Source organism: Harmonia axyridis, chromosome 2 (genome assembly GCF_914767665.1).
Source record: "Harmonia axyridis chromosome 2, icHarAxyr1.1, whole genome shotgun sequence".
Taxonomy (NCBI): Eukaryota; Metazoa; Arthropoda; class Insecta; order Coleoptera; family Coccinellidae; genus Harmonia; species Harmonia axyridis.
In genome coordinates this window covers 28,921,315-28,937,706 of record NC_059502.1, presented here as the reverse complement: position 1 = coordinate 28,937,706, position 16,392 = coordinate 28,921,315, and the positions used below count along the sequence as shown (strand labels likewise).

Sequence of the window (16,392 nt, the reverse complement as noted above, 5' to 3'; positions counted from 1 at the left end):
AAGAAGGTGAAACGTCGGTTTGAGAGCGAAAACTCTAAATGCTTCAATGATTCTTCATTAATTATATTTTTATTCAATTGAGTTTATTCCTAGCAAAAACGCATATAGGAATACATATTTGGGAGAAATGGGACTTTTTTTCCTAAACAAAAGAACAATAATGAGTTCTGATTGCATTAAACCTTCAAATCATTTTTTAATCGGCTCAATGTGATGATATTTTCAGTAATCCGACTGAGCCAATATTTTAGATTTACTGATCAGCTATGATGATGCAATAATCAATAGACATATCAATTCCTTAATTGGAACTATCTATATTTCCGTTTGATGGAGACCTGTTTCTTATAAATATGCATAATTCATGAATCCATTCTAGGAATGCCAAAAATTTTCTCAAACTGTGATTATTTTTGTGGCAATTTAATACCTCTGACAAATATTTTGGTTTTCCTGTACTTTGTGGCTTACCAGATTGCTTCGTCCTTTCACGCAAAATGTTCAGTTCAGTGGAATTCACAACCTATGAGTGTCTTGGTTTTTCACTCTCAAGAGAATGGTAGATACGTTGATATAAAAATGACAGCACAAACTTCAGATATATTGTCTTTGATTTTATTCCAGAGAGTGAAAATATATATTTATCTTAAGTAATCATGCAGACCTTTTATCTTGTGAGTATTTCAGTGCATATTTGATATATTATTCCAATCATTTCTATTATTATGCTTTCATTTCGCTGGATATCCAGGAAGACGTTCCATCTAAGATTATTATGTTCCATTGAGGATAATATACGTCTTCTCATTGATTTGAATGGTGTTTAATTTTAGAAGTATCATTACTGAATTAAATTTATTTAAATGTGTGTAATAACGGACAAGTTATCAAAATACAATTATTCAATGCGAAATATTTTGAAAACGAGGACTTTAGAACAAGGAGACTAAAAATATTATTCCAAAAATATAGAAAAATGCAGCTAATTATGCAAGAGTTTTTTATTATCTTTTTATTACGGAATAAAAATAATCATTCGATAAATAACTAACTCAATGTTTATTCGTTTGGAATTGCAATATCTAAGATCCTTAGAAACTATTACGATTCTGAATCCGTGGTAGATTTTCAATTGTTCAATTTTCAATTCTTTTGACATTGGAGGTTAGAAATTCCACGAATTGATTATGTATTTTTTTTTTTTTAAAAAATTCATTACTCAAAGGTGTTATTGGTATAGTCAAATGATGCATTTCATTCATCAAATGATTCCATAATCATTTCCAATCTGGAATGGTACCAATCGCTCTCATTTGCCTGAAATATATGAATTTTCCAATTTTCCTCATACACACATCATCTAATGTCTTGGCCTAGGTTTCCCAAGAAATAATTAATCTATGTTCTGGAAATGAGATGAATATTTTCTTCTATTTCAATTGCAATTTATTTGATAGGTAATCATTGTTTGTTAAGCTTTATGCAGGATAAGACAAAATAGGAAAAATGAAAACAAATCTAAATTTATCGATTATTGATTTTTGATAAGTCATAGTTACCCCACAACTGGATCCAAATTCAATAGTCCGTAGATATTACCACGTAGAGTTACTATTAAAGATCTTCTTGCCCTGAAATTTGAGGAATGCAACCGTCTCCTTATGAAGGGTGTTTTTTTAAAGCTATAGAACTTTAAATTGCAATAAAACAACGATGGATTATTCGATTGACATGAATTTTATCTTTCCGCAAGATAATCTTGTGGCATTACATTTTAAATATGATTTTTGGCATATGACCGCCACGGCTGGCTTGGATGTAGTCCAATCTGGACGTCCAATTTTCGATGACTTTTTCCAACATTTGTGGCCGTATATCGGCAATAACACGGCGAATGTTGTCTTCCAAATGGTCAAGGGTTTGTGGCATATCCGCATAGACCAATGACTTTACATAGCCCCACAGAAAGTAGTCTAACGGTGTTAAATCACAAGATCTTGGAGGCCAATTCACAGGTCCAAAACGTGAAATTAGGGGGTAACCAAACGTGTCTTTCAATAAATCGATTGTGGCACGAGCTGTGTGATATATTGCGCCGTCTTGTTGGAACTACAGCTCCTGGACATCATGGTTGTTCAATTCAGGAATGAAAAAGTTAGTAATCATGGCTCTATACCGATCACCATTGACTGTAACGTTCTGGCCATCATCGTTTTTGAAGAAGTACGGACCAATGATTCCACCAGCCCATAAAGCGCACCAAACAGTCAGTTTTTTTGGATGTAACGGTGTTTCGACATACACTTGAGGATTAGCTTCACTCCAAATGCTTCAGTTTTGTTTGTTGACGTAGCCATTCAACCAGATTTTGTCGACGATAAAATGGACGTAGTACGCGATACGTATTCCGCACAGAACCATTATTTTCGAAATAAAATTGCACTATTTCCAAGCGTTGTTCATGATGAATTGCCAAACCAAACTGGGAATAAATCACTTGACAGCTGTTAAATCGGTCGCCATCTTGAACAGTAATGCCAACTTAAAGTTATATACCCCGAAAAAAAACACCCGTTAGTATTGGTTGAGACAACCCGTCTAGAGGTCCTCAAAAAATGAATTCGAAGGCCTGTTAGAATTTCTGTTCGATTCCAATTTATTCATTTTCGTGTATTGATGCACTTTCTGTAAAAAAAAATGACTTCGAAGGCCTGTTAGAATTTCTGTTCGATTCCAATTTATTCATTTTCGTGTATTGATGCACTTCTGTAAATCTGTAGTACTCATTCCGTAATACGTAGACCGTAATACCATTATTCTAATTGAATAATTACTGCTAGGAACTAGCATGGGTTTCTGATCTATTATGCAATAATTATATAAAATTTCGTACAAAAGTTCTGAATGAAGATTTGTTTCCAGGTTATGCTCTTCGTATCTTACGGATCTGCTACACATTTTTTCAAGGCTATCGAGAACCTTCATCATGTCCCACATCATAAAACACACGTCAAAGAAGTTATTCCAGTGCATTATCCATCCGTCCCTCTTCATTCATTAAAAAAGCCATTTCCTCCTCCAGTGTTCCCTATTTTTCCAGTAAAACCTATCCACAAGCATCACGATAAAAAACCTAAATCAGTTGCTCCTCCTATAGTTAAGCCAGTGCCGGTGCCAGTTCCAGTACTTGTGCCTGTAAAAATTCCTCCTCCTCACAAACACCATGTCCCAATAGACATAACTCTGAAGCCATTCATTCCATTTGCTAAAGTACATCAGAAGATCAAAGGGCATGAGCACATCGACGAGAGATATTTTCATTAAAATAAGTCTTTTCAGTTTAATGTTTTTTGTTCTTAGAAAATAAATGGTTAAGGTTTTTCATGTTGTAATCATATTTACTAGTATATAATTTGATATAACTGCCATTAAAATGATCTGAATACTATGTGTTTAAGAGTTTTTCTTCACCGATTACTTGACAATTCATGCAATCGGCATAAAAGAGTGTAGAAGTATTTTTTTTACTCAATAAGCCAAAAAAAAGAGCAGAATCATGAGTTCTCCTTTTATTGAGACATTATGGTTGAATATTTTATGGGGGCCAGATCTGGAGAAGTTTGATGTTCAAGCATTTGGAAACGCAATAGGTTTAATTTGACTATGGTTAACATCCATTTTTTAACAAAAAGTATTATTTTGGTGGAAGAGAATTCTGCTCTTTCACATTAGATAATATTCCTTATCACTGCAATCAATAGATACAATAACTAATATTCACTGTAGATAGTTTTATTTATGTTGAGATTGTCAATGAACAGTATACCATGCACATAATCTTGTCAGCTGGTGTTTGAGATTTTGGTCATTTTGTGGATTTTTGGAACGAGAAAATACTTGAAAAAATTTAAATATCAAAAATCAGACTTTTTTCGTATTGTTAACAATAGAACAGAATATTTGAATTCACAGAAATTTGAATATCAAACCAGAGAAATAAAATCAATTTGCATTTATTGAACTTCTATTTTAAAATAATATTATATAGAGGAGACTGGGGAGGGTTGATACAAGGGAAGGTTTGATACTGTTCATATTTCCCGCCTTGGTTCTTCAAAGAAGGCGTAATCACGTGCAGTGGTGCAGTGCCTCTATAAATGTGGAAATTGTGTCTGTTGAAATCTAGCAACGATCGCGTCCCCAACAAGAGTTTTTAAGCTTAAAGTGTGTTTTCTACATATTCGATGTAAGAATCTGCATAACAAACGTAAGGCTTTATCTCTCTATCAACAAAAACTAACGAATTTCATTACTTTATTCTTGATGCGCATTTCATCTAGAATATAGTAGCCACTAGCCAGCAGTACAGATCTTCACTCGAATATCGTAATATGTTCACGTCCTATATTTTCTTGATTTGTCTTCTAGGGAAGTTTGATACAGTAAATCTCACCTATTATTATTATTATTATTTGAACTGGGGTCGTTTTGCTTCGGTGAGCCTTCCGGGAACTGCGACCATGCAGATCTTTTGTTCACTACCCTACTCATTCATAGAAACCCAGGGAGGTCGTCAACGACGTTAATAAAATTGACAACCTCCCTAGGGGCCTTGGCCATTACCTCTCTGGTATCCAGGACCGGCTTGCCCATGTGAATGGTTCTTAGGCCAGCCAGCTCTGGACACTTGCATATCAAGTGTTCAGAAGTTTATACTTCCGATCCACAGAGCCTGCAAATCTCGTCTGCTGACTTACCCATACGGTACAAATGATGTTTGTACCGACAGTGCCCCGTCAGCAGTCCCACCATCACCCGAAGCTCCGCTCGTGACAGCTTCAGGAGTTTTCTGGTGTAAGTAGGTGAAATCTTCACGAATTTCTTTGCCTGAGCAAGTCTAGGAGTGTTAGTCCAGTGGATTGTCCTACTGTTCAACTCCCATAACTCACCTAAAAAAAGTTTCAAACAAAAATGCAAAAACAAAAAAAAAATTGTTTGTTGACTTGGATCCTGAGGACGAAAATGAAAAAGATCAATTTTCTAATGAACGCCAAAAATAATGAATTGCAATGGATGCAAGTTGGATCACCATCTTCATCAGAAAATGGAGTGCCATTCAGCCTGTGCAAGTGCCAGTAGTAAAATAAAAATGATTACTTGCGAATTATGTAGGAATTAGGTAGTGTTATGATAATAAAAATTTGATTTCTTCTTGTTGCTTGTACCTTATTTCTTATTGTATCAAACATCCCTTTTAGTGTGTCAAGCCTTCCATGTATAGGAAGGTATGAGACACTTTGCACCGACAAGTTCAAGAACTCATAATCAAGGTTGAAATTTCCATTTTCAGTTAAATATTGCTAAACGTTCGAGCGAAGCTAAACATTTTTTTTTAATTTCCAACATATCTGTTTGTTTATCTAAATTAACGGAATTAACAGAATATGAAAAGGATCACGTTTCTACGCCACCTTTGAGTTAGTGTACTTGACTCTTTTTTTAATGCGGTTTCCCCGGTAGGCCTATTCCATGAAGCATCGGGATCCTGTTTGATCGAATATCAATAGAATTCTCATATGATTTTCAACAACTTCCATTCTTTGTTATTGAATTTCTATTCAATTTCAATTTTTTCATTGGTTTGAAATCTCACTTTCGATTGGTAAACCTTACAATTCAAGTATAGGAACAATATCGTTTGAATGAATGAGTATAATTATATATCGATTCACAAAGAATTTATTGTGAAAAATAGCCAAAAAATCGTTAACTTTTTACTTGCTCTTATCCCGCGGTGCTAGGTTGGTATATAGGCCCTGCCCATACCTAGTTTCAATCCTTTTTAAGTCTTTCACACGAGACGTGTAATTCTTTTTTATAACTTCACCCGATTCGCGCACTCCGAGCTAATCTATTTCTATACCAAAACAAATTCAAAACTTTACTAACTTTACTACTGTTTTCCTACTTCTGAACTCATCTTTTCTCAAAACAATTTCATCCTTTTCATTTTGAATGGATGAAGTTTTTTAACTCCTCTCATTTACTTATTTTCTTTTCTATTTTACTCAACCTCATTAAAAATTACTCTGATCCAAACATAAATTGCTTTGCTCTAAGTCCGGTTTCGCAACCGACGATTAAGTTCTAAACCCTTCTCAGTATAAGTCCCTAAGCGATACTGATCTTCTCACTTAATCCTCGTCAAACCTCGTAACCTAGTACTTATCCCTAGTCCGCCCAGAATAACACTCCCAGTTTATTCAATCGTGTGATATTTTAATCCTTTTCATTTTTATCTACAAACTCCGCCTTCAACCTCGGCTCAAGCTAGATTTTTTCTGCTGTCTCAGTTGGGAACCGAGCTTCCAATCCTACAGCAATAGTATAGTCTTCATTTGGATACATCAAAACTGCCAAATTTTGCCAACCACAATTAACATCTGCAAAAAAAATTGAATATTCTTCTCTTAATTCATTTATTTCGAATGTGCTACTGGACAAAACAACCTTTTTTATTACTTCTGTGTATTGGAGATAATAATATAAAACATTTTCTCCACTTCCATATCCGAAGCTCCACATATTATACAAATTCTTCTGTCTAAGATTTCGCCCAAAATGGAATCAAAATTTCTCACTATTTGCTATAAAAGACAATAATACTCAAACACCACAATACAATATCCAACTTTTTATATACCACTTTTTATCCGTTGTTGTCGATAGAGCCGGCTCTGAATATCACTCTTCAAGCCATTCCTTTGCTTAACCAGTATATTTCCCCATGTGTTCTCGAGCCAATTTCGAAGGAGCACCCTTTTTCTGAGGATTGAGATGTTTCATCCCGAGATCACCGATGGAATCATCAGTTTGACACACAGTGATCTCTCTTTCAAATACACTTTTCATCTTCATAATAGAGTATGGTGATTGGTGACTCTAAACTAGTGCGTTAGGTTTGACGTATCCAGCGGTGCCGATTATGAAAGTGACGCGAAGCCCATAGCTCCATCTCTCGGTCAAACAGACCGTGTACCGTGGTGCGTTATACTTTCAACACAATAATTAAGAAAATTTATCACTAAACAGAAAAATAATAAATGCTTGGAAGGCTCTAATTTTCACTTCGATATATTACTTTGAAGGGTATTAATTCAAAGATTATTCCTTTAAATTACCCAACTGATAAATGACTTAGGCAGATTTTATTAACATTAGCTTTATTACAGTGAGTCGAAATATTTACATTTTAACATTTTTGCATTGTTATACTCATCGATCTCAGTTTAAAGCTCAATGGAGACCAAGGCCATGACCACCATAGCTAAGTCCATGAGATGCTACCAAAACAGGGGCGGCAGCAACTTTAGTGATTACTGGTGCAGCATGTTGAACAATGATGGGTGTTGGATGGAGAGATATTTGGTTGCTATTCTGGTATGATTCAGCAACGTGAACAGCTGGTGCTGCTATGATTGCGCCATGTCCACCTATGAGACCTGCGTTCACTGCGCAGATGACAACAGCAAGAACGACGAACTGTAAGAACATGTATTTAGACTTTAGTCCAATGTGAATATCATGCAATGAAAGCATAACACATTGAAAATTTCAAATAGATTATCAGTTTGCTATTATCTTAGGTATCAGAAATGACAATTGCATAAAAAATCGGAAACAATAAGGAAGAATAATCTTTGTTCTATGCGGGTGAATGAATATATTTCGAGTCATTCTTGAAGTCATCTGAAAAAAGATTACTCCAATGTTCAATAAACAGCACTCAAAAGTTTTCCTCAAAAGTATAGTCTTAGTCATTGGGGTGGAGGTATACATTTTGTCCTTGTATTTTTCGAACATATATAAAAATCTGGAGCTTCTGAACGGTTGTTCATTCAGCCAATTGTTTTTGTTTTCAGGGACGCAATTGGTGTTAATGATTTCCTCATTTTTACCTCTATATTATTCTTGAACTTTCAATGATTGGGTTGTTGTCATCAGCAGGAAATATTGCAAGAAGCTTGAAATTGTTATTATTATTACCTACACGCAAAATTCCAACTCTGTTAGATCTGTTCCCACTTAAATATTCGGGTTTATTCATATTCTTCTCGAATTTTCTATGGTTTCGATGACACTATCTACACGACATTTTTGACGAAATTGGACATGGTGTTTCTGTTTATGAAGGATTTTCCAACAGAAATGATTCAATTTGAAATGGTATTAATGCAAATATTGTGTTTAAATTTTTGACATTTCTTCACTCATTTGTGTTCAGTAGGTCGAGTCATTTGTTCATGGAAAGATACATGCTTCAACAGAGTTTAGAAATTGTTATATTGTTTTATCAAAATCAGTTCTCATTTGTCAATATGGAGAAAAACAAAGGAAAAATTTATGGGCGACATTATTCAGTTAATAGATTCAGTATGCAAGTAGTACCAAGTATAGCCCTGTACTTGGTACTAGTACTCTTGTATCGTGTAAAGAAAATTCACTTTCAAATTCGTCACCAAAACGACAAATGCTGTTATACTGATAGGTTTACTATCATCAAAATCATCGTGAAAACAGTCGAAAACTTGGGGATAATCATTTCACAAAAACTCAACTGCATTCTCCATGTTACATTAGAAGTTCGAGTGCCTATTAGATGTTTCTGGAGAATTTGACGTATTTGAAATTTGTAAATTGAGATTATGATATTGTTCGACATTCTCTATCTAGCTGAAATATTCTTGAAGCCTAAGTACTTTCAATTATACAAGGAATGGAAATATTTTTTCTAAATTATTTTTTTTAATTTTTTCGTTTCTGATATAATCAAGTTTTCAATTTTGAATGAATTTCTATTCGAATCGTTGCATTCGTCAAATAGTTTTGGAATATATAAAAAAAAATTGAAAAACAGAGAAACAAGCGTATTCAGTAGGTATTATGCTTCTTATTCCTATTCTTAATATTTCAAGCATAAACCGTTTTCGCAGAAACGTCCAGTAACTCGATAACGAATCACGATATCATTCTATGACCTGCTTCCTGACATCTTATCATTTTGAAAAAAGAGATCGGGTGTCCCTGAAGAATTTTTCTCTAAATCTTATAGTTCTCGGAATGCTTTCAGTGAGCATAGAATTTGGGACACCCTGTGGAAATTTTCATGGAAACAATTTACTATCCGATACAAATATTCATACTAATTATTTTTATTATCCTCGATATGTAGTAGAATGGCATATATGAACATACCGAAAGTATTTGAAAAAGCTAAATTTTGTAGGAGACACTGAATGGTCATACCAAATTTCATCGAAATCGGATGAGAATTGTTGAAGTAGAGACTGTTAAAAGGATGTGCGGACAGTGCGACAGACAGACATGAAACCAAAGTTGTTCGGGATGGTTTTCAATGTTTTCATCCTAAAAATGATCACTACACTTCCACTACATTGAGTTGACCAGAGGATATACCATCAACCAATTCAGCACTTATCTTTCTCACTATTATGTTACCCATTTATGAAAACGGAAACAGAAATAATATACAGGGTGTTTCCAAATTAAACGTGAACCTTGGAGGACGTGTTAATATGACTCACTTGCTGTCCATTGAGCGATATTTAGTGAAAACCAAAAATCAACAGTTTTGAGTTCTTGTGATTTTAAAAGATTTCATACCGTACTTCATTTTTTGTCAATTTTTTCTACGTTGATCAAATTTGATAATAATAAATAAATAAGCTAGAAGTCCAGATTTAACACCATTAGAATACACGAAGCAGCGAGAAAACTGAGATTGAATTTCAGACGGAAAGTAGCAACTGAAGAAATAAGAAAGAGGGTATTTATGAATACATTATTAACCGAAATTTCGAGTTCGATTCCGATAAAAAAAGTTTAATTCATTACTTTCCTTCCTTTGCTTCTTTCCCCTTTCAAATCAAAATCTGCTAAAACAAAAGTAGTGCCTGCATTCTAATGAAATCTTTTTTAAGAAATAAAGAAAGAATTTGCCACGATTTTGTAATGATTTTGTCATACATAAATTGTGGAATTTGAAAGTTGCAGGAAAATTTATATTATGAACTGACTAGTTTTTTCTTCATTTACCAACTTTCAAATCATACTAATTCTTATTCAACATGTAATACAGTATAGTTTTGCTTTTTTCATACATATCAATAACCTTTTCTGATGAAAATAATCCAAAAATCAAACATGGCCAACGTAAAAAAAATTGACGAAAAATGTAATAAGGTGATACATTTTTTGAAAACACAAGATCTCAAATATTTCTGAAACTGTTGATTTTCGGTTATAAATATGGTTCAATCGGCAGCAAATGAAAACATATCCTTCAAAGTTCAGGTCTAATTTCGAAACACCCTGTATATTTGTTCTTTTGAAAAATATAATAGAAAACAACCGCACTTACCAACTTGAGCATGTTGAAGTTGAAGTAGGTAATGTAGTGATTGAACTATCGAGCAGTTAGTTGATGATATGACTAACATACCCCACTGCAACTGTATATATACTCACCTGCATGTGGAGCAAGGGCTCCTTTCGAACGAGTGAACCCAATTGATCGAAAAAATCTAGATTCTATCAGTAGCCCCAACACATCGAAATCTAGTTTCATATTGTTCGTTCTTTGATTTTTGCGGATGAATGCCGATAGAAATGTGAAATAAATTCAAATATATGCGTATTATTGATCATTACTCATGTGTTGAAATTAGTTTCATGAACTTGAGATTATTTTTCCTAAGAAGACTAGATTATCTGGATTAGCATGTATTTATGATACGCTACATTGCCTACCTCATTTTCGTTACGGATTTCTAATGATTATTTTATTGGCGTAGATTTATAAAAAAAATGATAATAAAACTTACATAAAAAGTTTATTGTCTGTGTTGAATCTGAAAAAAACTTTCGATTATCTCAGATTGAATCCAAAAAATTACAAGGTTATACTCGATGTACTCAAATCATATTTTCACGGAACAAAAAATTCGAAGCAATAACACAGCTGTGAACTACTTGCATAATTGTTTTCAGAAACACTTTAAAATAAGTTGAAAAAAATCTTTGTCTTTCATATACAGGGTATTTCCAAATTAGACATGAACCTTGAAGAAGGTGTTAACTAGTATCACTCATTTGCTGACTATTGAACCATATTAATACTTCAGGTCAACTTTTGCATATGGCACAGGATCGAGAAGCATTTATTCCATGCAAACAGAAAATTCAATAAAAATTCCATAAGAAAAAACATATTCTTGGTCTTTTTTGGTAGGTACATTTTGTGTATTTTCAAACAATTTTGAGAATGTAAGTAAGGTAGCTGTTATTGAACCTAATGATACAGTGTCGAAAAAATTTTCAGATTTTCAGAGCTTTGACCTCACATTCTTCATCAGTAAGTCGACCCAATGGTTTGAGACCACTCAGGTTCGAAAGTCACAAAAATTTGCGCTAATGAAATCGCGAAAAATTATGTCAAACTACTCCTTCAGCTACGATATTGGATGAACTCTTGAGCTCTGTTAATTTGTCAGTTCAGCCATGTCATTGAGCGAAATAAGTGTAAATTAAATATAAATCTGAACACTTCGAAACAATTGAATAATTAAATTCATTCGTGCAAGACTCCAATAATTTCCTATCATTATTCATATTCCATAATTTTCCGGGTTGTTTATCAGATTTTCTGAAGAGGAAGAAACTTGTTGGCGGTAATATTATGACTAACATTATAGAGATAATCCATAGGACTAGCGTGTTCCACTTGTTATAAAACGGACAGAAAAATTATGGTATAGCGATTGGAGAATGGTGCATAGTGATGAAATTCTTATTGCATCAACAATAGTTCTCTAGTTGAAAATATATGTATAGATACTTACACCAGTATATAGTTCAACATATCGATTTCGAATAACGATAATGTATTATTTTCGCGTGAAGAAAATAATATAATTGTTTGTTATCCACTATACATGGTTAGAACTATTTAGAGGGGAACTACAGGAATATCGTAAATCTTTAAAAATACAGGATGGCCTAAAATGAAAAAGTTGCGTTATTTGGGGATGAGTGTGTTGGTGAAAACAGATCCAAAATATCTTCGATGGTTCCCGAGATATAGCGAAATAACTTGAAATCGGAGTTTTCTTTTATCTTTATAACTCATTTGTTTCTGGAGATAACTTCACGAAATTCGGTTCATAGCCATTATCTAATATAGAGTGTCTTCTAGATTTTTCTATTCTCCATTGTTCCGTAGTCCTTACCCTGTATAATATCGAAAAACCTACCCATATCAATAATCAGCATTACATCTTCCTCTTTTATTTGTAACAATGGAAAGTTTTTGTTATGTAATTCTTTGTATACTTCTATAACAAATATTCTTACCCTTTTTCTATGCATGTTCACCTATGTTTTGAATGCTTTGCATCTAAGCAAACATCTAAAAAAAATTGGTTTTGCATATTTTAACGCAGTCATATTTTATTTAAACTCGATTACAATATTGCTATTCCGGTATTCGATGCTATAGGTATATTTTGTTGCTGACATATGTTGCTCAACCTCTCAAATCAAATATCTTGATCAACTTACATTTAATTAATCGATTTCTGGATTTGAAACTGTATAATTTGTTTTATTAATGTTTCGCTACATCTCTAATATATACTGCTCGGAAAAAGTTGAAGATGTGACCGTTTCAAAAGTTGCCTAAGCTTGTCCACTTATGAAAAATCAAATGTAGTCAGAGAAATGTTTCGAAATTTTTTCAAGTTAGAGATAACGTAGTTCCTGTCCCATCCATTGAAATCGAGAAATTGGAAACGCGACAGAAAGACCGAGAAGTGCGTGCCCAAGATTTACCACTCCTGCAGAAATTCGATTTCTGTCTGTCTACCCGTAGAGAGGCTGTGAGGTACTTTGAGACCTTTGAGTAGGTACTTGTCAAATCATGCAACAGCAGCTAGCGTTTTTTATTACAATTGAGACTTTAATCTACAATCTACTTAAATTTGACCAGCTATCATTGAGTCAAACCTTATCGTTTGAGAACCTTTTCGGTTCAAAAACCGAAAATTACAGACATAGTGTTATGAAGAGTGATCTATTCAGAGAAAAAGAGCTAAAAAAAGAAGAGGCTCTGGAGTATGAAGTCCCTGTAAGAATAAACATAAGAGTATTGCAGAACAGCATTAATGGTCACGAAGGTTTTATATGAGATCGTGATAGGTGACGTTATTTTTTTTCAAACAATGATATATACTAATTGCAATTGAACTTGAATCGAAGTACCTTCTCCCCATTGATAACAGTGATATTCAATAATGGACGGATTTTAAAAATCATGACTTCTATGTTTATCCAAGAAAGGAATTCGTACAATATATTAGCACATTATGAAATATGCTAAAGACAATGAATAAAAAGTACAATTAGAAAATTAATAGGAAGGAAATAAAAACCATACCTAGCAGTGATTAAGAACAAAGTACTTAATTCGAAGGTTAAAATTGTTAGTCTATATACAGGGTAATTCGAAATTCAGTGTTAAGATTTCAGGGGCATATCTTTTGTGTCAAATTAAGACTTTTGTCCATAAACATGTGCCCGCACATGCTTCGTTACCGAACTACAAAGCATTGAAGTTTCAAGATTCTTTCAGATTTTCCGTCGTAGCTCGTTCAGTTCCTCAGATATTAAGATTAAATTTGAAATATAGGTTCGTTATTTTTCTTTTTTTTTATAAAACTTTCAAGTTATATCACAATCCAAATACTTAGGGTTTTTATTTTCGTTGTGATAATAGGTTCCTACCTTTCGTTAAAAATTTTAATTGAATTTAGCGAATTACAAAAAATTATTTTACCTTTTTCTCGATAACGATCGCAGATGCGTAAGAATTACCAATGACAAAAAAATTTATGAACAAAATATGAAATTCATTTAATATGGTAGGATCCACCAGCGGCGTACTACAAACGAGTTTATGGGGCGAAAAAGGGCTTGATCCCTGAAAAAATATCTCTCTGTAGCTTGTTACAATATTTAATATCTCAAAACCAGAAACAGAAGGAAAAAACTAAAAAATCATGAATCTTCAACGCTATAACATATTTTAAATAAAAAAACTTGCATACCACATTTACCAAATATAGTTCTGTGATCTGCAAGGGCAGAATTGGCGAATGAACGAGATCTCAAAAGCTCCTGACTATCTATAAATACCTGAGCCATAGTAAACATATTAGGTTGAATTCAAATAACTTCCCACACCCTTTTGTTTTTTCTAATACTCAGTTATAGCTTATTATTATGAATTTGTGCGTGATGAAGTAAACCTATTTTTCGAGCAGGAAAACACAGAGACTTGTCCTCAATTTGTAAACTGCATATTATTCGATTGCCTCGATTACCAAATACTGAATCAGATCAAACGAACCATGAAGTCCAGCTATTGCCGCAGTTACAACGTTGCAATAGAAAGTATATATTTCCCTACAGGATTTTTGCCATCCGTGTGTAATGAATACGATATATGTCGGATTCGGACGTGTTCTAGCGGAACAATTGTTTAACTTGCATTCAAGAATTCACGAAGTTAGTTTTGGATATAATTCGCAGATACCGTATAAAGCTAGACGAGGAGAAGTTCTGCGCCATTTCATCAATCATTAATCTACTCGTCAATTTAAATTTCTCAGTGCATTTGAGATATTCTGTTACATAGGAGGAAACACCAAACATTGGTGCAATAATATTAGTAGGTATTCCATTTTCGAACTCTTACATATTTTGAAACGTAAATCGTGAAAATTGCAGAGAAATAAAAATAATTCCCTCGTCAAATGATTTTGGAAGGTAAATTGAGGACTTCTCATCAATTCTTTCCTATTTTTTTCGATAATCTTCATGAATTTTTGTTTTTCTCACCACGCTATTGAAACAAATTTTTGCTCGAATCTCTTAATTGTAATATTTCATACAATACATGAAAAAATTCGAATCGGTCGAATCTGTTACCACTGAAATATTAGTTTTTTTTTATATTATACTTAAATTCCTCATGATTCTATGACGATATCATCACGAAATTAAAATTGTTACCCTAAATATACAGCAAGTCAGAACAGCATGAGGACAGCCCTTTTTACAATACAAAGGTTAGCCTGTGTTCGTATCACTGGAGCTATGAGAACATGCATCACTAGGGCATTGGAGATCATTACAGATCTCATACGTCTTCATCTAGATAGAGAGAGTGGCCTATGAGGCCACTCTAAGAATATCTAGGAAAGATATTGGCAATAAAGAAAATTAGGAATCATAGAGCCTGATGCTCCCTGACTTATTACATACCATCTGAGAACTTTCCCAGTGACGAGATGATAAAGAAAATTAGCATCGAAAAAACCTTTATTACAATACTAAAAAGAAAAGAAGATTGGTGAAGAGAGTCCACAATCCCAGGTCTCAAAAAGAAAACCATCAAATGATGCATAGATGGTTCCAAAACCACGCCGGGGACTGATATTCGGTATTCGGGACTGGTACCAAATGCTCATTAATGTTAGGCCGATGTAAGTGTCTTTCAGGCAGAGATACTTGCAATTGAAATATATGTAGAAATTAACCTTGCAAGGAATTATCAGAAATTTAAAGTTGAAGGAAAGTCTATAAAACACTTATGTTGGTGGAACCTTGTATATTAAATCATCTGGTTACATGTTTCGGCGTATTCGCCATTATCAAACCAATGATTCTGAGAAAAATTTATACTCTTAAGCACAAAATATCAAGTTGAGCGAAAAAAAATGGGATTTTATGAGATTATATCAGAAATGTGATATAGCGATACATTCTGATAGTCAGCCTGCATTCGAAGCACTGAGCTCACACGCATGTAATCGATTTTAAAATGGCATTGGAGTGCAGAAGGAAACATATAAAATATGCACGAATAACAAGGTCTTTTCAGTTTGGGTTCTCGGCCACTCGGCCATTAGAGGTAATAAAAAGGCCAACACACTCGCCAGAAAAGGAGCACGAACTCCTTTCATCAGACCAGAACCTTTCCGTGGCATAGGCAAATGTATCTACAAGAAAGAGTTTCAGGAGAAGGAAAATACCGAAAGATAACCACTCTGGCGGAATCTTCCTGGTTTGGATCATTCCAAAAAGTTTCCTCGAAACTTTGACACTGCGAGATCCAAGAAGTATCTGGATCTTGTCAAGAATATGTAGGATTTCAAATATGCCTACTTATGCGTTTCGTCCCTGGCACACACACCGGACTCATCAGTGTGACTTTGGTATATTTGTGTATGCCGTGTCACAGACGCTTGGGGA

General features: G+C 33.9%; 2 protein-coding genes across 2 annotated transcripts; one reads left to right on the top strand and one right to left on the bottom strand.

The window, feature by feature from the left end:
* The first annotated feature begins 518 nt into the window (after positions 1 to 518).
* Positions 519 to 3,448, top strand: LOC123674184 (proline-rich protein 4-like). Its single transcript, XM_045609105.1, has 2 exons — positions 519 to 674; positions 2,923 to 3,448. Exons 1-2 carry the CDS (start codon positions 657 to 659, stop codon positions 3,322 to 3,324), a joined length of 420 nt encoding a protein of 139 aa, XP_045465061.1. The 5' UTR covers positions 519 to 656; the 3' UTR covers positions 3,325 to 3,448.
* Positions 3,449 to 7,206: 3,758 nt separating this feature from the next.
* On the bottom strand, positions 7,207 to 10,593 carry LOC123674183. Its single transcript, XM_045609104.1, has 2 exons — positions 10,442 to 10,593; positions 7,207 to 7,542 (listed from the first exon to the last, which is right to left on the bottom strand). Exons 1-2 carry the CDS (start codon positions 10,451 to 10,453, stop codon positions 7,297 to 7,299), a joined length of 258 nt encoding a protein of 85 aa, XP_045465060.1. The 5' UTR covers positions 10,454 to 10,593; the 3' UTR covers positions 7,207 to 7,296.
* Between the last annotated feature and the right edge of the window lie 5,799 nt (positions 10,594 to 16,392).